Source organism: Neodiprion pinetum, chromosome 4, assembly GCF_021155775.2.
Source record: "Neodiprion pinetum isolate iyNeoPine1 chromosome 4, iyNeoPine1.2, whole genome shotgun sequence".
In the NCBI taxonomy this organism is placed as follows: Eukaryota; Metazoa; Arthropoda; class Insecta; order Hymenoptera; family Diprionidae; genus Neodiprion; species Neodiprion pinetum.
The window spans coordinates 2,545,840-2,566,849 of record NC_060235.2 but is presented as its reverse complement, the minus strand read 5'-3'; the positions used below and the strand labels follow the sequence as shown (position 1 = coordinate 2,566,849).

At 40.6% G+C, this 21,010-nt stretch overlaps 3 protein-coding genes and 1 long non-coding RNA gene across 6 annotated transcripts in view; 2 read left to right on the top strand and 2 right to left on the bottom strand.

The window, feature by feature from the left end:
* The first annotated feature begins 996 nt into the window (after positions 1-996).
* Positions 997-12,448, top strand: LOC124216977 (uncharacterized). The gene is made up of 12 exons (XM_046622159.2): positions 997-1,166; positions 1,316-1,520; positions 1,662-1,768; positions 3,313-3,696; positions 10,397-10,463; positions 10,553-10,685; positions 10,803-10,933; positions 11,175-11,284; positions 11,376-11,521; positions 11,592-11,790; positions 11,885-12,001; positions 12,089-12,448. Exons 5-12 carry the CDS (start codon positions 10,404-10,406, stop codon positions 12,204-12,206), a joined length of 1,014 nt encoding a protein of 337 aa, XP_046478115.1. The 5' UTR covers positions 997-1,166; positions 1,316-1,520; positions 1,662-1,768; positions 3,313-3,696; positions 10,397-10,403; the 3' UTR covers positions 12,207-12,448.
* On the bottom strand, positions 10,184-14,354 carry LOC124216978 (nucleoside diphosphate-linked moiety X motif 6). Of its 2 annotated transcripts, XM_046622161.2 has the most exons (5): positions 13,792-14,354; positions 13,264-13,572; positions 12,972-13,174; positions 12,570-12,742; positions 10,184-10,731 (listed from the first exon to the last, which is right to left on the bottom strand). In XM_046622161.2, the coding sequence occupies exons 1-4, from the start codon at positions 14,003-14,005 to the stop codon at positions 12,575-12,577; spliced, it is 894 nt and encodes a 297-aa protein (XP_046478117.1). In that variant the 5' UTR covers positions 14,006-14,354; the 3' UTR covers positions 10,184-10,731; positions 12,570-12,574. The 2 variants fall into 2 exon arrangements, with proteins under 2 accessions (XP_046478117.1, XP_046478116.1); XM_046622160.2 differs by lacking the exon at positions 10,184-10,731 and having other exon boundaries at positions 12,487-12,742; positions 13,792-14,353.
* Positions 14,355-14,876: 522 nt separating this feature from the next.
* The window catches only part of LOC124216985 (uncharacterized), a 21,353-nt gene continuing 15,219 nt past the window's right edge, over positions 14,877-21,010 (top strand). Inside the window, exon 1 of the long non-coding RNA XR_006882752.2 lies at positions 14,877-15,219. This is a non-coding gene — a long non-coding RNA (uncharacterized lncRNA). The remainder of the gene's footprint in view (positions 15,220-21,010) is intronic.
* On the bottom strand, positions 15,490-20,464 carry LOC124216970 (glycoprotein 3-alpha-L-fucosyltransferase A). 2 transcript variants are annotated; one of them, XM_046622148.2, is made up of 3 exons: positions 19,536-20,464; positions 18,088-18,248; positions 15,490-17,631 (listed from the first exon to the last, which is right to left on the bottom strand). In XM_046622148.2, the coding sequence occupies exons 1-3, from the start codon at positions 19,776-19,778 to the stop codon at positions 16,698-16,700; spliced, it is 1,338 nt and encodes a 445-aa protein (XP_046478104.1). In that variant the 5' UTR covers positions 19,779-20,464; the 3' UTR covers positions 15,490-16,697. The 2 variants fall into 2 exon arrangements, with proteins under 2 accessions (XP_046478104.1, XP_046478105.1); XM_046622149.1 differs by lacking the exon at positions 19,536-20,464 and adding an exon at positions 18,332-18,724.

Below are 21,010 nucleotides of genomic sequence, written 5' to 3'. Positions count from 1 at the left end.
TCAAACAGGATCTTTCGGTATTTTTGAAGGCAAAAAAAAGGCAGCACTTTTTGAAAGGCAACCAATGGCCAGACGAGGGGTGATCAGAAGAGTGGAGATTGGTCTCCCAGTGTTATCGGACGATTGTCTTGTAAGTTATTGTTTTGTTTCCTAATTTTTCATTAATAGCATGATTTACACTGTAATATTAACTGTTGTTCTTTTTCTCTTTTTATTCTTGGATATCTGGTAAACCCTCTTTGTTAACGGAACACTGATTGTTGTACAATGGAGCTGCAAAAACTTTGTCAACTAATCAATGATGTCGGCGAGGGTTTTTGTGAGTATTGTGTCGGGTACGTTTTCTGTTAATTGCTACTCTTTGTCCTCCTAAGCTTCGTGTTTAAGATGAATAATTTCTTTATTCCTTGTTACTCATTTCTTTTATTAATTTCATGTTCATCGGCACTTATTACTGACTTCTGGAGCACTGCACCGTAACGAATCTACTCTGGAAATACCTTCTACTGGGTCTCAACCATTCATTTATTTTTAATTTTATGTAAATAAAGAATCTGTTCACAATAAACATTGTTTTTACTTACCTACCTCTGTTTGTCCAGACTCCCACTTGTTAATGACATTTCACGTTGAATTTCAGATTTCTTCTTTCAATAAATAACACCCAATTTCTGTATCATTTGATATTTGCTTTTTCGTTAAATTCTTTATTGCGTCGGTTGAATATCTTCCGAAATCAACCACGGTATTGCTGAACGATACTATTCTTCTTAGACAATTCACGCTACGTAAAAATAAACAGCAGCATAACCTCAATCCACGGCTTTACGCGCGAGAGAATTACAGCTTTTGTTTCATTTTGGGTACGTTGGCGCCTTGCTCAGCAGATGAAAACATCACCGTGGCGCGATCTCCCCGACCAATGAGATTAAATTATTTGGCGCATGCGCGTTATATGTATAGTTTCAAGAGATTGTCCCGGTATGTATAATGCAGTAGAACGATCAGTTGATAGACAGTTAACAGAAGATAGCAGAATAGTATGCAACGGTGATTTAGTTTTTGTCAACTTGCTTCGGTTTTTGGTTAATCGTCCTTAGGTTAGGAAGGAATTCCAGTGTAATGACCACTGATACTATATGCATATCACTGGTAATGACAAAGAGGTTAGGATGGTTATTGTTATTTTACATTTAGTTACGTTGGGTAATAAACACGATTTGAAAATTCATTGATTTATTGAATTGCAGGCGTTTCGTTTTTTTTTTTTTTTTGTTTGCCATCGATTAATCATTCTAAAATTATCACATTACAGACACGAATGGCCTCATCATACACAATCCTATGATGCGTTTTCCACTGAATCAAAAAACCACAGTAAAAGACTCTGCCAACACAAATTACTTGTTAGACGATATGGATCCGTTGCTAAGATCGGCAGGTATAAGTGATGTGTCCATAAAAATCTGAGGATAATACTCAATATCATGGTGCGGAGTTTCTCAAGAAAGAAAAAACAGGTGATCATCTGTACAAGCTTCTTAATTTCGTATGGTATTCATCGCAGATCAGCAGCATCTGCTTCGATGTCTTTGTTTTTTCACTTTTAATCAGAAAACAAAAACGGTACAAGAACCTAAGATTTGCCTCTGATTTCACAGGACACTGCAGCCTGATGTTCTCGAAGCCATATCTGACATGAGCTTGGTACCGAAAACAACAGTACCGACGCCGAAGTCAAACTCTGAAAGCCTGTTGCCTAAAGCTGGTGAGGAAAAGTTTCTATCAGTTTCTGACAAAAATAAGATAATGAGTCCTCCACAGGACCTATATCGCAATTTTCCATTTCTGCAATAAGTCGCAGGCGTGTTTGTTCGATTTTACACTTTCTGATTGACATGGAAAATATTTGAAGACTGGGTCTTGCAGATCTATCAGAACAAAACCACCCCATGGAACGTCCCCATTGTACATGCTGAAGCACGATTCATCTGCATCTGACATATATCATGTATGATTGCTTGGATATATCGTCAGAGTTGAGTCTTAATTTTTTTTTTTTTTTTGCTATTTTTGGGCTGCAGAAACCTCAAGTCTCAGAATCGATTCCTAGGAGCATTTTCCGATTAACCGAGGCCTCAGGATCCCAAAAAACTGTATTTTTTCATTTCTTGATTTACTGATCCCAGCAACTTTAGACTACATGCACAGATGTTTTATTCCTCCACAAAATTACGTCGATATAGGACACAAACGAATGGATTTCAGGGTTTTGACAAATCGCTCAAGATTTCGCAATAAATCGAACGTTGTCGAAGAATTACATACCCGTGTTTTTGCGTTAGAAAAAGGTGGTGTTCATTTGGCAAAGTTGCCTACAATAAGGCGCTCTGCAACTCCAGTCTTATTGCCTTCAAATAGGCGCTTCAGTTTCGAGTAAATCTGCTTGCCTGTAATTAGGTGCTTTCACTTTGAGTAAGTTTAATTATCTGATACCAGGCGCTTGTACTATCAAGCTATGCGTAAAGTGAACTGCGATGACTTACGGTAAGAAGCGGGCGTAAATACTTTACTCCAAAAACCGACCCCCAGGGTTTCAGGTCTATTGATACCGAAAATATTAAATTGAAAATCAAATTATTGAAAACTGTATTCAGGAAGGCTCGAATCTGTAACTCGCTAATGACACTAATCTAGTCCAGAACTTAATTATTAATCAAGAACGTAATTATTTGTAAATGATCTTATTGGTAATTATTTGAAATTGTAACAAATCAGAGAGAGTTAAGATTCCGACTAAGATCCATCCACGCGAAAGATTAATACTACCAAGCAGAGAAATTGAGCTTGAAAAGTCACCTCTCGCTTTAAATCGTAATTCATTCCTTACGTTGGTCCGGGTTAGTCGAGGTCGAAATCCTATGAATATTAATGCCACATATTAATCTCAATTGCATCGTCGTGTGCCGCCGAGATCACGCCCGAATTTTCACGGTGAATTAAATCCATCACGGACCTGCCCTCATTTGTCATACATAGTGCTTCTAAGGTGTCGTAACTCATACTTCCTCGTCACGACGTTCTGAAAACGACCGTATTCTAATTCAAACTACTTTTTTCATTCAGCTAAGCTGTCGCATGCTAGGCTAGTTGTAAAAATTTAAATTTCCATAATTCTCCAAAGAACCGTTCCGTCGAATAAACTCTTTGTTTGTTTTTTTTTTGTCTTTTAATTGCTGACCGTCGAATATTGGTCATTTTTCTTCGAACGATGAACGAGACCATCCGATCTAAGAGGCATTCTTATTACAGGCAGATCGCACCCACGGTGCACGACCAGAGACGATGCATCCAAGGGACACAGCTGCAGATGGTTCGAGTTTTGGTGGGGACCAAAGAAGTCGGGGCCCGCGCTTACGATTACTCACATGTGTATAGGAAGGTGCGCGTCGATCACTTTGCCCTGGTATACCTGTGGAGGATCTCCGGTACCGGACGGGATCTACTTAGGCCCGAAGGCTCGGCGCGATTCAGTAGACCCGTTGACGTCCGCACTTCGCCCAGTCTGCTACCAGCTTCGTTTCAATTCGAATTGGCGACAATCTCTGCAGTACGCACCGAAAACGACAGTTGATCATCCTCTGCCCCCCACCGGACACGAAGAAATTATTTGACGAGCTGATCACGTACGATCAGGTAAGTGATACACCGTCTCGTCACACGGTTATTTTTCAACAGTCATTCGTACATACGAATGCATTTACCGAACGGTTTTCCCGCACGAGAATTTAAGTCATACGCATACAGCCCGAAATTTCCTTAGTCGTATTGCATACGGGAGGAGATTTGAATTTGTTGATGAAAATACGGTTAATGATCGGACGTTACCTGTGAGTTTGTATATTAAATCGCGCCTCGGAGGTTTACCCGTTATCCGTCCCATTTAGTGTAAAAATCGAAAATTTATTCAGATTATTTTTAATACTTGTGGAAACTGTGATTAAATTTTTATCAATCCTGTCGTTTATAATACTTGTTTACGAGTATTGATAATTACTCCAACTACCTGCAAACGTCCACGATGCACTTCTTTTCATGTGCTTAGAGAATGTAGTATCCCTTTATTAATTGTCCTAAAGGATACCCTTGAAAAATCTTGATTTGAAAAGTTTCATTTATAACTACGACTTGAATACGAATCTACTATGGCAAAAAATCTATCCGGCTAGGTAACAGGTGGAGAACCACACTTGAAACCAGTAAAAATGACATTTGATGTAGACATTTACGAGTGGTGATAATGTTTGTTTTAACCTTTCGGCAACGAAATCGTTTCGGTTTACATTCTTCTAACTCATCGTCAGCCCAGCGATGAAATTATATGGTATCAATCTTGCCGTGCAAGATAGAGCAATGCCAATTGCATACCTGCGTAGGTGGATTAAAATTCACCGAATCCGATTGGGGGTTTGGAAAACTCCATTGATTGAGCTCTCTATGACCCAATTACATCTAATGGGAAATATTATCGATAGGATCGAAAAAGCCCAATACAAACATAATTACAAAGTGATTAGGTCCATTAGCAGAGGTAGAACACAGCAGATATCCTTGTCGGAATTCAGATCGACGGAAAAAAACCAGATCTGCTACAGTTTTTCTTGCATACCGGAGTCAAATGTTGACTGAATGACAAATTATTAGAAACAGGTTTACCATGTAAGCGTGTAATAAATAAGGATTAGAATACTAACGGAAATCATATTCGTCGAGCGTTTGATAAAGGTGTATTATCGAGTCGTTAGATAGACGAGGAGATACTTTTAAGCTGGATTCTTGTTTACCGACGTAAAAAGAATACCGAAAGTTAGAGCAAAATTAATTTCCCATCAGTTTATCGTGATAAACAACAATGAACTCAATTCTTAATTAGACAATTGGAATAACAGGGTATCTAAAAGCTTTAAGAAGGATTTTCCTTCGCGTTTCAATTAATCCCATGTTTTGTTGTTCGGTAGTAAAACCAAGATCGATCAAAGATCCCCGTCGCGCCTGGTTGTGCAGGCGGGTCCATTAGTGTTTCAACCTTTTCCAATTGAATTGTCTGAGCGCCATTAGCACAGAGCGCTAATTGATAAATTTCCCTGAAAGCTAACGACCTTCATTTAAATTCAATCGAAATATCCGTCACCGAGAATACAAACACGAGCTCGCTTGCTCGCTCCTACGACTCTGGACTACTAATAGCAAACAAACCGATGATGTGTTGCCGATCCAGCGTTCAGCCAATGAGTCCCGTCGGGTTGTCGACAGATTCTCGCAGATTCTCGACTTTCCATCGGCGTGAGAACAACTCCGGACCGATATCGCTTTTACAAGAGTATCCGGATTCGAAAATTGCGTTAGTAACGCATGCCTACCGCTGCAGTTGCATTCGGTAAAATATGTTAAAAATTCCGGCTCTATAACTTGTTTACACGGTTTGCGCAAAGCAAGCCGACCGATCATCGGGCTGTTTTCAAAGCTGCTGGCGTAGTTGTTGAAATTTTATGACGACCATCTCGCACTGTAATAACAATAATATTTAAAGTATCAGTTGCAGCCGTGATAGTAGTCAAACATTGAAACAGCTCGTGACTCGTTATTCTGGTATTCGGACATCGTATCAACGCCTCTACAGTAATTGATGTACATAATATGGATGCAGGTATAGGTGTACATAGATAGGTACATATCTGCTGTCTCATCATCGCGACAACTGTTCTTTGATACATTTTGTTTTTTTTTTTTACTTATTTTTTATCCGCAGTTCTTTGACTGGTATGAATAATGAATCGCGCAAACTGTTATTACGTTTCACGGCGTGTACGATTCTACCGCAGGATCACGATATCCTCTGAAGGGATTCGTCGCAACCTTCGCGCAATGAAGATATTTCGATCTAAAAATAAATTCACTTTGCACATAAAAAGGGAAGTAATCATCAACGACCTCGGCCCACCGTCACGTGTCCATTGTGGTTTTTTCGATGCATCGCTGGACCTCTTCAGCATTTGCATTCGTTCCTGATGTCAACTCTAAAAGTAGAAGTTGAACGATTAAGGGCTCGTGAGATCCTCGTCGCTGCTGCAGAAACAGGCGAAAAATTACATTAACCAGCCATGAAAAAAAAAATGTTCTTTTTGCCTTATTCATCATCTTTGCCGTTAATCGCTTGGTAACTTGTAATTAACGCTTGTCCCATAACTCGGCAATTATTTCTTTAGCCAATCACTCATATAGTCGTTCTCTTCCTTTTGCTTGTCGGAGTTTGGTTTAAAAGCTTTTAGCGAGTTTAACATTCACGGTGCTTTACTTAGTTTCGATAATCGCGCGTTTATCCTAAGCGCGTAAGTCATCGACCCCATTAATCGAACGCGTTATAATATCAAGAGGTTCGTCGTTGATTCTTTCCTGTTGAGCTTTTGTCACGAATCAACGACATTCCCATACTAGTTTAGCAAGCTCAAAATACCAAATAAATTGCTGGAGAGTGAGAACAGGTTCGTCGTTTCGATACACTGCACAGACAGACGTGCCGGTATCGCGCTTCGAAATTCACCGCAGACGTTAATCGGTCTGCGGACGAATCGAGAATAAAGTAATAAGGGGGTGCATTGCTCGATTCGGGAGACGGTGATCCCTGTTTTAAGCCACTCCCGAAGGCCAACCGGTTCTTTGTTCTGCATTTTTTACATATACGCGTACGACGCGATGATGAAGAGAGTGCAGTTTCCAAACTACGAGGAACGCACCGCGTTTATATGCTGCGGTATGAAGTATGTGGAAATTCAATTCAACCTCAGAGTTTGTTACGATTGTTACGTTCTGAATTGGTGCCCTTACGCCTTGTGATAATTCACCTCCTTAATCAGGCATCGTGCTCGTAAATTATACGCGAGGACACACGTGCAGTTTACGGTTTGGGAACAACGGTTATCACATCGTGACTTAGTCTGCTCCCCGATCGTTTGCGGCTTTATTGCACAAGTGCAGAGCGGCGCAGGGTCCGAATCCTTGTGAAGGCGATCGAGTTATTTTATTTATTTTTTTTTCTCCTCGTTCATTATCGGGAGGGCGAGAGAAATTTTTCTCAACATCGTTAAGATAATTATACACGTTGGGCGCGGTCGAATTGCAAGTGAAAGCACCGGTACAAGGACGCGTAATTTGGGTGTATAATATCTGCACGGTTGCAGCTTCTTCTCCATCGCGAAACAAAATTTGCATCTCCGAATCTCTGATCGCCACCGGAATGGCTTTTAGAACGATAATATTGAAATATAAAATGCTAATTGTCTGAACTACGGTTGGCTATTCGTACCTACATATATATATATATCTTAAGGCCCGCAAAGTGGGCCTAATTTTAGGTGTACCGTATATACATCCGCGGACTGTTGTACGTACGTGAGGTATTGACTAATTAGCTTGCACCTCGACATGGGCCCAACCCAAGACCGTAATCTTTGATCCGTCTAACTTGTTAATGCCGTCTCGGTCTCTGCAGCAGTGATCAATTGTATTTTTATTCTCGCCCCGCTCGAAATATATAGGTTTATAATTTATATGTATGTGTTTTAAGATACCGGTTGTTTTTTTTTTTTATCGCGGGGTTAGAGATTGTTATTGAACACGGGTTACGCGGTTCGACGAGGCCTTTGGTTCCCTCCTTATGCAGCGGCGATCATAGTTGCGAATATTCCGGACCTTGCGGGTCATTTTCAATACAGCGAACTCGGTATCGGCCAGACTCGTACGATTTTCTTGGCATCTATATATACGTAGGTTTTACTTGTCCTCGTATTGTACGACAATGAGGATAGACTGCTACCTTGTCTGCGTTGCACGCGTGTACGAAAGCTTTGCGCAATACGCACTTTGGTTATTATTCAAGACTCGAATGAAATCAAACGGCATGAAATCAAGGGCGGGAGAATAGAATTTTCTATTCCATGTCATCATAGCTGAGGCTAATATTATAACGCGAAAAACGTGCCCATTGTATTTGTAATATGCGATGAAATACCCGATGCGCATCCAATTCAATGAAATCGACTCGCGATTAGTTCGGAGCATCCTTGCATTTGGTCAAGGTTTGTTTATTTGTAACATATACCAGAGAATGTTTCATTAGCATCTTTATTACTGTTCTACATGTTTCCTCCGGTTTTTCAATTTCACACCACAATGTCGTTACGGCTTGGAAATTTGCCTATTTACAGTAATGTTCATTAACGTCTTGGGCTTTCGGCTAACTTGTTTTCCGCCCTAAAAAAACGCAAGTCTCGATTCCATACGAATTATGTGACAATGACTGGCGATGCAGCCTACGTGAGATATTGGGAGTCATTGTCACACAATTCGTATGGAATCGAGACTCGCGTTTTGTTTCGGACTAAAAACAAGTTACCCGGAAGCCCAAGGCGTTAATGAAAACTTCTGTACATACGTTCTACGTATAAAGCTCACCAGTCCTGTGTAGTTTCAACAAGTCGACACAGCTCTGGACTGATGTGTGCGTTGATACAGGCACATTCAACTTTTTACTACAAATATTAGTTTTGGCACATTCTTGGACCGTTAATTCGCCAGCTGTAGCGGAAAAGTTGGCAAAAAAAGGATATTAAAGAATGAAGGTTACATTCCCGGTTAGTTATAGCGGATTCTCCTACCTTTTACAAAGATGCTTTTCTAAAGCGATTCCTCACGCTGTCCGAAATCCGGTTGAGAAACGATTGATCCTTTACGTTGAAAAAGGAATTTTGTGTATATTTTTGTAAATAATAATACATGTACAGTGACCATTATTGTACCCACGGGCAATTTTGTTCTTATCTAAAGACAAGGTGATTTTATTTTCAAAGGTAATACAAACCGCACGGAAACCGGTTTCAAATATATGGCGCTTATTTAATACCCTTTTTATACATCTACGATGCATATACACCGCCGCAGACGTGTCGAGTGCCACTAAACCTTGTCAAAGGCATAGATCATCGGAAATACCAGAATATCCTATATGTATATACTTACGTATACTTACGATTTCACGGTCCAACACTCGATTAGATAAATGTTACTATAAACGAAAGTTACTCCAAGTTACGCCGCGTGTGAATTATAGTTAAACGTGATTCAAAATCCTCTAAAACTAAATTTCAAATGAAATCCGGAGAATTCGCGGAATTACTGGAATCCTATAAAGGCTCGACATATTTTTTCTCCCTCTTCTTTTTTCCCGTGTTTGAACAAAATTCACCTATGTTTAACAAATCGTTATTCAAATGAATCATCGGTAATGAATTAACCGAGATCGTTATGCCGCATATTCAACGCATCTTTCCATGGAAAAGTGGTGCGGATTGTATGTGTATGCATATACCTATACGCGGATGTGTATATTCTTTTCTCGAAAAACCGGTAATCTTCGATTGGACAGGTTGGAATGATACTTTGTTGAATATTGGAACTGAGATACCTCTTTCCTTCTCTTTCTCTCTCTCTTTCTCTCTTCCTCTATCTCTATAAATCTGCACTGCAGAAGAATAATTGAAACACCTGAGAAATAAAGCTCCACCCGAATCGTGAAATTTATTTTACTCTCCAAAAGTGCTTATTAAAGTTCGTTCGTTGGGGGCACAGAGAGCCTCAGATTAGCATATATTATTATACTAAACTGGTGCCACTCAACGCGGCTAGTAATTTCGGGCCAAGTTACCGAGGATTAAAGTCATAAATTCACGGTAATATCCACCGGATGTCATAAGTGCCGTGTACAGCGATAAATAACACGTGTAAGACTTGCTTCCTGATGGGTTGAAGGAATCATCGTGAACTGATATGGCGCAATCAAGTAGATGGTCAGCGACGAATATTCTAACGGTACTGATGACGTATGTCTAAATTTAGTATATTTTCAAGTTCTTTGAGTGGAACGTTCGCCCGTTGTAAAGACTCCTACAAAATCGAGGATCTGAAAATCATGTCGTCGATGATGATGCGTGTCAAGCTTGACTGTAATTTATGCCCAATCCGAGTACGCCGAACTCTAAAAAAATACAGGCTATCTATGATACGAGACCACATTCAAATGTTGTTATAAATTAAATAAAAAGAGACGGGGAAAAAACGAAAATTGAAATTTAGATTAGGATTGTTTAATTCATACGTGTATAATCGCGAGTTAAACGGAGGCCGGACCCACGCAGAATTTTATGCGAAAGCGAATGATCGATAGGCGGGATAACCGGAGAACAACGCTCTCCTTACTCCCATATCGATCGACAGGTGTATGAAAATGATAATCGCAACGTTCGACATTTGAATAATTCGAATCTCTGCTCGTCGTTTACAGAGCCGCAATGGTCAACGGCCGACGAGTCCAGAGGCCTTACCTCATCGTGATCCTCTTCATCGCGCAGGTAAGCTTATCAGCTAAATCCCGCATCTCTCGATCTCAATTCTCTTCTTAATCCGATTGGCATGTTTGTTTCCACGTCGTATTTTCCAGGCGCTCGATGATTCCGGAGTCAAAGGTCACGGCCGCATGATGGACCCGCCATCCCGCAACAGCATGTGGCGGTTCGGATTTCCAAATCCCGTCAATTACAACGACAATGAACTCTTCTGCGGCGGGTATGCAGGTTCGTCTTAGCTTCCAGTATCATGTTTCTCGACTGGTCCGAGAGCCTGTAATGCGATTCGATATTCGTTATAGTTATACTCTAGTCAACGGTTTGTTTCCGTTTCTTTGAGGACAGTTCAATGGGTCCAGAACCAGGGTCAGTGCGGAATATGTGGGGACGCCTACCACACGAGCGAGCCTCGCCCCCACGAAGCTGGAGGTGAATTCGCAAAGGGGACGATAGTCAGGCATTACACAGTCGGTCAGGTAATTTTTTTTATTTTTTTTATTCCTTAAAGATGTATAATTATTTAAGTAATGACCGTGTCGAGTCGAAAGGAGAGAATTTGTCCTCGTACAACCACATTGATGTGAAAATTGCGAGGAAAATGAGAGCTGTGTAAAGGTAAATCGTATGGATTGCTGTTCCCGGATAGGAGAAATGAGTTCTGTACACCAGGCCTCGTCGCACAACGACTTGTCATAATCGCAAATCTAATTTATCCAGGAAATAGAAATTGAGATTGAGCTGACGGCGAACCACTGGGGACGTTTCGAGCTGTATTTGTGCCCTAACAACAACCCGAACAGCGAGGCGACCCAGGAATGCTTTGACAGGTATAACTGCCCGATGCAGGAAAATGTTTTGTTCGCACTACTGACTCGAAAATCGAGAAAGAAAATGAACATTAAAAGTATTCCTTTAAAGATATCCTCTCTACTTGTCTGGAACAAACGATGTGCAGTTCGTTATTCCAACGGACAGTGACAAGAAAGCTATCTTTCGATACCAGGTCGTTTTGCCGCCATACATCACCTGCTCACAGTGTGTAATTCAGTGGAATTATTATACAGGTAATAATCACGCGATGTCAAGGTATCGGTCGTCCAAGGCAAAACGTTTCTCAACAATTCATCTTCACAGGTAACATGTGGGGACTTTGCGACAATGGAACGGAAGCTGTCGGTTGTGGACAACCTGAGACATTCAGGAATTGCGCGGATGTTAGCATAGTCACCAGCACAGCCGGAGTACCGCCACTCTTTGTGCAACAGGACAATCCGTTCTTGCTCTACTACAGAGACTATCGTGCACCGAACAATATCTTCCCATTAGTGATTAGGTAGCCGTGCTGATATATCGAGTTGCGACTTGAGAGTGTAACATTTGCACTCATTTTACGTCGATTAACTTTGCGAATATTTTAAATTCTCCAGGTCCCAAGTTTGCGTACCGACACCGCTGTACCGTCGTATTCCAGGAATGGACGAATGGTGCCAAACAAACTGCCTTCGGTATCCACCAAATTGTCCCGAAAGCATATGTCAATGCCCGTAAGCATTTTCTCGTGAATTGAAATTTGATGGACGACGTTATTGGTCGGTAAAAAATTGACCGATTGGTGGTTTGTTTGCTTGCAGAAACACTTGTGACGCTATTGGTGAAATTGAGGCTAAAGCTGGCGCTGACGTTTACTGCTTGGACAAGTGTTTGGTCTATCCATCAGATTGTCCAGCCCACCGTTGTCGCTGCTATTAAATTTTGTTTGGCACACCTTGATTAGGAACATGACGAATTGAGAATCCCTGAATTCTTCAAGCGCACCACAATGGTCTGGATTATCCCTGCACCAACGTTCATTCTAACGTTCTACACCTCTCTCAAAATTATGACGCAATCTCTCTACCGTTTCGTTTCTATTTTCCGTTAGAAAAGTTCCCACTATTACGCATTTGTACAGATCTTTTGAGCCTGGATTAAAGATACACTTGAAGAACTAACTGGCGTGGGCGTTAAAATGAGAATTAAATACTCGGGATGAGCGTTTATGACATTGTTATTTCCCCTTGGGGTTTTTAAATTGTACAATTTCATTAACATTTCCAGAGTCTATTGTCTGACCTTCGTTAATCCTCTAACTTCGATATTGTGAAGACTCTGAAAGGTGTCTTTATGGCAGGATGAATCAGAGTTTGGACGGTTATAGTTCTCTTATGGTTCTTGAACTCGATGAATTTTTCTGCTACCAAACGATTGTTTTCGTGAACCTCTGGATGCTGCACATACTCGTCAAGCTGCAGAGTTAAAAATAACATATTCATTGCCAAAAATCGAACGATTAATATGAGTTCAAGTATTTTTCCAAGGTCCTTGAATTCGAGAGACTTTCAGGTAAGTAGGGAAATGATTAACGATTGATAAATCTAGGTTCAAAATTGTGAATAACAAATACGTAAAGTAAAAAAATTCGAAACATATATAACTATACCGAAAGTTAGTGCATCGTCAAGAATATTTTTGTACCTTCATCCAGACACAATCTGTTATCTCACGATTGCATTTGGTGATTTCATAACTGCGAGGAGTGAGACAGGCGACCATGTAGATATCTGAACATCCGTAAGCGAAGCGATGTGCGTGACGGAATGAAAGAATGTGTTTGAATTCGGCTTCTATTCCAGTTTCCTCCATGACTTCTCGCTCGGCAGCAACAGTTATATCCTCACCTGATAGAATAGGACGGTTAAAAAAGAAAAATTTATACGATAATACTTGTGCTGTATTATTATAATAAAACTGAATGGCATGAGCAGACCTGGTTCGACGTAACCACCCGGAAACTTCCACATTGGGGTGACAACACTGTATTTCTCTTTGACGACCAAAATCTCGTCCGTATCTTCATTATAGACGATGGCTCCGACTCCCAGTAGAGTGTGGGCATAGGGCGGTATATTGCAGGTTTGGTCTGTGGGCAACCAGCGATAAAGGGTGACCCAGTCATCCCTCGCGTGATGAAATTTGAACCCATTTTTAGTGAGGTCCGGAATCCAATCTGACTGCTCGAGCCCCACGCGAAACCATATCGCCCTTCGGTTTTCCGTTATCCACTGGTCCAGGGAAGCTGAAGCATTTTATGACGCTGCGTTACGAAGAGGGTGGAAGAATACGACTGTCGCCAAGTAGGGTGAAAACGATTCCATGGTAAGTTTTATGAGAAGGGCGAAGGCGAGGGCGTCGAATCTGTTTCATGAATTTCAATGATAATCAGCCAATCGATGACTATGCAATATGATTTGGATGAACGAGCAAATAAGCGATAAACAACAAGAGAGCTCCTTACCTTTCAGGCATTTTGAAAACGCGCCAGAATCGCACGGCTCGAGTGTTGAATCGACGGTTATGCCGTTGAAGCGGTCTTTAGAGCCTTTAAATATAGAAGACGTAGCTGTGCTTCGCGCCATGTTAGATCTGCTTACATAATCTGTCACTCCTGACAATGTGGATCGTTGCGGAATTCTCAATATCTTAGCTAGTCCTACCGCGACGCTGTACATTTATCGGCTGACCGAGTGATGCCGCTGATTATCCCTTATCTGCTGCGAGTAATCATCTGCGTCTAAATATTTACGGTTGAATATAATACGCAGACTTTATAACCTATTCCCCGTAGTCTGGTCCGAAACTTTTACTCGCGAGCGACCGCATCGTCGACTAGTTTACTACGCGTTATTATTTTCTCATGTTGCGTTAATCGCATTAATTATGTAACCGTTTTTCATAGACTTGGGATCAACTTTATCACTCGTTGAATGTCTACCGACCGCTCGACGCTTGCCGGACTTTGGCAATACAACGACCACACTTGATGCTTCCCCATTCTTGCATTCGGGACGTGCCAATTACTTTTCAATGATTTGCGTATGTTACGCAGATATGCGTCGCGGGTTTAAGAGGATACCCTGGTCGATTTCAACGTTTACATAAATATCTTCAAATGTCGAAATCCACGTATCTAAAACGCGAAAAAGGGGTCAACAGCCCAATTCTACATGCAGTTCTGAACAAAACCACTCTAATAAATTTTCATTTAACGCAGAATGAACCGTTTCTCTTTATTTGTTTGCTTATTCTAAAAAACAAAAGGCGAGTATGGTTGGACGGTAACGGTAGGAGTACTACATACCCTTAACAGCGCAAGATGGGCAATTTTATGACACTCGTACATCTCACGTTTCTCTTTCTCTGAGCGTACCCTTTACGGCAATGTCTTCATCTTTAAATTTCAATGACGGTTTTTGGCGGGATTTGCGGGTGGCAGCGCCCCTGCAGTTAATAAACAATCGGTGATCGGTGTGCCACCATGTTGACAACTTCCGCCAATCAGAACATTTTATTTCCCAGTTCTTACCGCCAACTGAACGGTCGAATATGCCCGTGCTGTTCGCATCGTTGGATTTTTTCTTCTTTCGCTACACTTCTCGGAATAAAAGAAATGTGCAGTGTGACCGCGGTATTTCGGTTCGTATTTGGAAGTCGTTGAGTGGTGGGCTTCAATAGCGTACAATCGATCAACAGACATCGTTCGTATCTGTGAACCACACGGTGATTTCAGGATACAATGAACAGATCCACAATAAACGAACCATCGTGAGACAAGTCAAATGATAAAATTCAGTTATTTTCACGGTAATATAAAACTTATTCCGTGATACTCATGGGAATTTTCTACGGACATCGAGGCTGGGCTGATCTTCACGATGCAGCTCGAGTAAGTAGCATGACTGAAATTAATCCTGCTTATTACTGACATTGAACTTTTTAAATTATTCTATTTCAACTTATGCTAAAAAGTGCTATACGATACATTTTCGTGAACCCACAACAGGGAACTCCTAATTATAGGCAATTCAGCGTAGGCACCTTAGCCGCTGCAAACTTCGCATCAGTCGCGTGCTAACAAACGAACAGCGAAATATCCATATCTATAAGACGAGTTTATCGTGACCAGAAGTTGGATATACAGGAACACTTTATCAGGTTATGATCAATGATTTTTTATTAACATTTATGCGTTTCGGTCGGGCCGCAGCCGAGCTTCAATGGGCTACGTACAAAAATTTTTTTCAAATCTACAAAAGAACGCATCGTTGACCTGACGAAACATATTCTTGTAGATACGTATACGAACAGCTCTAGGTACTATACATATAATACATCCTGCGTTGTTGGAACGAACAATTGACTTACCAATAGATATATTTCATATCCTCTTACCGATATTTCGATGTACCGACATGAATGTTTGACATTCTCTTACCGACAAAAATTTCCTATCCAACCGATTTCTCTCTCCACTCTTATTGTGTCTTTATAAGATCTTCAAATTGAATTCTTTACATGCTGCAGGGTAAAAAGTTTGAATACGTAGATATCCTGCGTTAAATATTGACTCTGCTATATTTCCATAAATGTATATTTGTATCTACATATCTTACACGCACAGTTTGACCTCGGTAATTCATGTTCTTATACATATACCCGTACCTGCTGTCATTATTTACATTTGGGTTCGCACGCTTCGGGCGATTATTCGAGCACAGAAGCGTCGATGAATACATATGTTCTCGATACGTATCGTATAACTTAGAATTATACATTTTTTAGAGATTACAAATCCGCGAAAGAGAATTTGACAATTTTTTTTTTTTTACCCTTTGATATAGTTTGAAAAAGCGTACCCGCAGTGAACCGATCAGATAAATTGGAAAATTGAAAAGGATTGATTCTGATGCAGAATCAATTTCTTTCATTGTACAATTATTAATATGAACGCAGACGAAAATGAAGAGTTTTATCCCCATCCCGTTGATTATCAAAATGACTTAAATTACATCATTTCGCTTAAAAACTATACATCATTTGTATTCCAAATGCTTGGAAAGTCACGATTTTCATCAATTCGTTTTACATCGAGTTGTGCTCATCGTTGGCATGTACAAAATAATATAACCAAAGAACATAAACGTTGATACTGTAGACCCCGAGATACAGAAGAAATGTTAGAGTAATAAAAAATTTAACTTTAATTTGACTGTTGAATACCCTAGCCAAATACGTTGCTTATATACTAAAGGACGATAATATTCTTTGGCATGTACATAACTGGCCGCAGTAGTTAACGTATAAGTTAAGAAATAAGGATGGAAAAAAGAAAGGAAGCTAAAAACATAACACATCTCCAAAGCATCACCAGCAGTCTTTCGTTTTGCTCCAGAAATCTTCGAGATGGTTGTAAACCTTGACGCTCGGATCGTTGTAATTGAGGGCTTCGCATAGCCGGCAATAATGCCGAGACGTGCTCTGAAAGTATCCGTGCTCATTGAGTACATCGAATTGGTTCCGCCAGGCGTGAAACTTTGAATATTCTTGGTCGTTGGTGTCCAGGTACAAGAGATAATCGGCTAGGGTAGCCGGATTGGCAAAATCGTCAACGTGTATGTAAGATTTCGGTGGTAACAATTGCCTGCAGTTTTCCCTCGACGCCCCCATGATCACGGGTACCGCATGCTTACGGTATCCGTGCCAGAATGGTTTCTCCGTAAGGTACTCCCTGCAGTTAGAATTCTCAAAGGCGAGGTAAAACTTGTAGTCGTCCAGGGCTTCGCAGTCCTTGGTAAAGTGTCCCGGGCAGCTTTTCGTATCACCTTTAAGACAGTGACCATAAGCGTCCATCCTCTCGGCCAGTGCCACTTTCAACCTGGCTGCGTAATCCCATCGTTTGTTGCTCCCGCCGCAGTTGCTTCCCATTATCGCCACCAGCTTGGTCTTGGCTTTCGTGTACTTCTGGGTATCGGTGCTCGAGTTTCGCTGGATCATCATCACCGTACGGCCGTAAGGTACGGGGACGTCGCTGTCCATCCGATAGCTCATGGACCAGTTGAACAAACCGTTGTAACTCGAGATACTCTGGCCACCGGCTAGGAAGGTGTGCAGGGGTGATTCGTCGGTGAGGAAAACCCAGCGTTGCTTCATCCTTTTCTCCGGTTTAACTTTATCCGGCAAATCCTTTACCCCCGTCGTCTTGTGGAGGTGGATGAGCACCGCGTCAGCTTCTTCGACGTCACCCGAGTCGTAACTTAGTCGACAATTATTTACCGAACAATCTTCCCACGGCGATGATCTGTTGTGCGGAGTGTACATACGACGTCGTTAGCGCTATTGTGATCGTAGTCACGCTTGTTTATTGTACATACGGAGCGTCGTAGAGAAGAGGAAGAACTTTGTGTTTAACCCTGACTTGCCACCCAGGGGGTGTAGACCACCCCAGGCTGTATTTTCCTTAAATTTAAACCCTTGGTATTGAAAAACAAAACCAATTGCGAATGTTTTTGTAAAAATAGCCGTTTCTGTATCGCATCTTTTTTTATTACACTTAAATTTAATTTCTGACTATATTAACTACTCGATCCTTCGAAGTAGACTTTCAATATGTTCTAAAAAAAACTTTTACAATCAAGTAAAAAATGTTCAATAGTTTATTTTTTGTAAAAATTTTTGTCGCTTTCTTAGCAAGTGGGTGATTCTACAGAAGTGAGGCAAGTAAGGGTTAAAAAAAAACTAGATAATAATGACTTACGCATCGTTGGTGAAATGCTTGAGGTGTCTTCTCTCTAGGAACGGTCCGTGCTTCCATACGACTATCAGATACTCCTTTGCAGGATCTTTAGGGACGTCTTTTACCTCGCTGATATCGCCGACGGATAGCAATCGTTTACCAAGGGCGGACAGACTGTGAACCTGAATTATTATACAGATGCTCACATTATGAGGATGATATCGTTAACGTTACTTACCAACGCACGTTTAAGAAAAATGCTCACTTTGCACCTTTGGTAATATCTGAAATTTCGCAAACTATGACGAAGAAGAGAATATACTCTTTTATTTTGAAACCCCGACGACTTCAAAGTCATTCCAAAATTACGTAATAATGATTTATTTCCTGATGTTTCGTTACGTCAACGTTGCTAACTTCAGCCTCGTTTCACATTGGGATGGTCCTTGATCTCCGACATGCATATGTATATAATGACGAAAAAACAGTGTGTGAATTATTTGAAACTTTTCGCATGATCGGAGAGGGTGTTGAAATTGATTTAAAAAAAATACCCAATTTTCGTTTAAGAAAGCAGAAAACTATTAGTCAATTCATTTTTGTTGAAAAATCTCCATTTTCGCCTATGACAGAAGAAAAAACTATCGTTTAATTCATTTTCTTTTCCATTTTTTACTCGAAAATAACAAAAAAAAAAAAAAAAAAACCAAATGTAAAAAATTTCATTTGTCCCCTGGTTGGAGAGGGCATAAAATTCGATTTGACAAATTAAAAGTATTTTAAAACCCACCGCGCTGTAAATTTTTCTCCCCGTCTATTTTCTAACCTATCAATTGCGTACGATACGTTTCAACGTTTATACCTGTTGTAATGTGACAAGTACACCGTGATATACATTTTCTCAACCAATCGAGATGAATTGAACTAAAGTTCACTTCGTTTTTTGCTCTAAAATTGAGGCTGCTTGAACAAATAATTTTTTTCGTCAATTTCAAATCGATTTTGGCAACCTTTCCAATAAAGCCAAAAATCTGCAACAATTCACAAACTATTTTTTCGTCATCGTCAATATAGATCCCAGGGTCGGTGAAGAGTATATGTTAGAAATTAACGATCACCCTGATTTACGTACACGGTACGACGTTACGGTCGGACAACGTGTTCGAAAAGCGAATTGTGTCGTGAAAAGAAAAACATGAACTATAACGAGATAACGAATTCCTCCACCATCATCCTTAGGAGGTACGCAACCTTATGCGTGCAACAAATCAAGTCATCTTTACACCTACGTACATTTATATATAGGTATATACACACACACACACACACACATATATATATATATATTTATATAAATATGTACACATATTTATATAAATATGTAGAAAAACGTTCACGTGGATCGCACAACGCCATCTTGCATTGTAAGTGTGCCACGGATACAACGAGTATGCGATAATTGTATTTACCTGGTCGTCGGACAGGTTCCTCCAGTTAACAGGTATCGGTTTCGTCTCAAATTCGTATCCTCGAGTTTCGATCGGCGGTCCATGAAGCCGATCGTACCTCTCGACGTTCACGTTATAATTGTCGTATAATTTGACGATACGGTTTCCCGCGCCGCGAAGGACGACGCTTAATGAATAAAAACCGAACATGCTAACCGCTGTTAGAACAATTAAGGTCGGCAGATGCCTCGGTAAACGGATCATAATTAAATCACTTTGTTACAAATACGTTAAACACAAGTGTCACCGCTGCACGTGGCGGATATAGTCGATTAATTTTAACGCGGGCTGCTGCGTTCGTTTTTTTTCTTTTTTGTTTCTTTCTTTCTTTTTTTTTTTCGTCTTCCTTCCTTCGATGTACAAAACCGCAGCACGGTAACAGGGCGGAACGGAAGTGAAAAATTGATCTCTCAGCATATACGTGGATGCAGGCGAGCAGACCGATTGCCTCTTTTTCTAAACTACGAACACGTAATAGACACAACGGTGAACAGGCTCTCTGTGTGTTTCTATATATCGCGGGCTGAAAAATTAACGCCAATAATAAAGCCGCAGTATGCAGACCGAGCTCTCGTATACGTAGCACAGCACACCTTTCAATACACGCACACACGCGCATTCCATTTTCTATGCGCACAGAAGTGTTAGTAATACGTTGCACGTTTCACCTGGTTGCGATAACTTGTAGATAAGTAATATGTATACATACGCGCGCGCGTGTGTGTGTGTGTGTGTGTCTGTGTGTGTATATATATATCTTTAAAACGGACGCGCTCGCTTCTCTGTTTGGTAGCGATTTTTTTTTTTTTTTTTTTTCTTCTTATTCCTTTTTGTCTATGCATGGCGAGAACGAAGCAAAGAAATTCAGAGCTGATGTACGACTCGTCACCGAAACACGTGGCAGCATTTTTACATGCGTGAGAAACCGAAAAAACGAAAAAAAAAAAAAAAAAAAGAAACAGACAAACAAATCGCCAAACAGCGAATTGACCGAATGAAACAAAAACTTTTCGTCGCAGGCGAAAAGTGAGGCTTTCTGTGGCAGTTTGTCGGGACGATAATATAACGATAAGATACGTGCATGTGCTGTTCGGATATTGCGATAACTCGTAGATAAGTAATGTGTGGGCAAGTCCACCAACTGTCAACAAATCAACGAGACGTTGTAAAATCGACTTGTCGGATATTTTTACCTCTTGCAGTGTTTGATAATATTGAAAGGTTCGCCAAGTTTGAACTTTCCACGGCTTAACCGTTCGCCAGTAACGTCAATGAAATTTTATCGTTTTCACATGATTTAGGTTCAAATGCGAATTGCTTTCGTATCGTTATCGGTATGAAAAAGTTATGAGAATATATGTATAAAACGAACGTGTGTGTCTTTTTCTTTCACAATTGCTCAACTTTCGTCCCTGGGTAGAAGAAATCGCCACTTT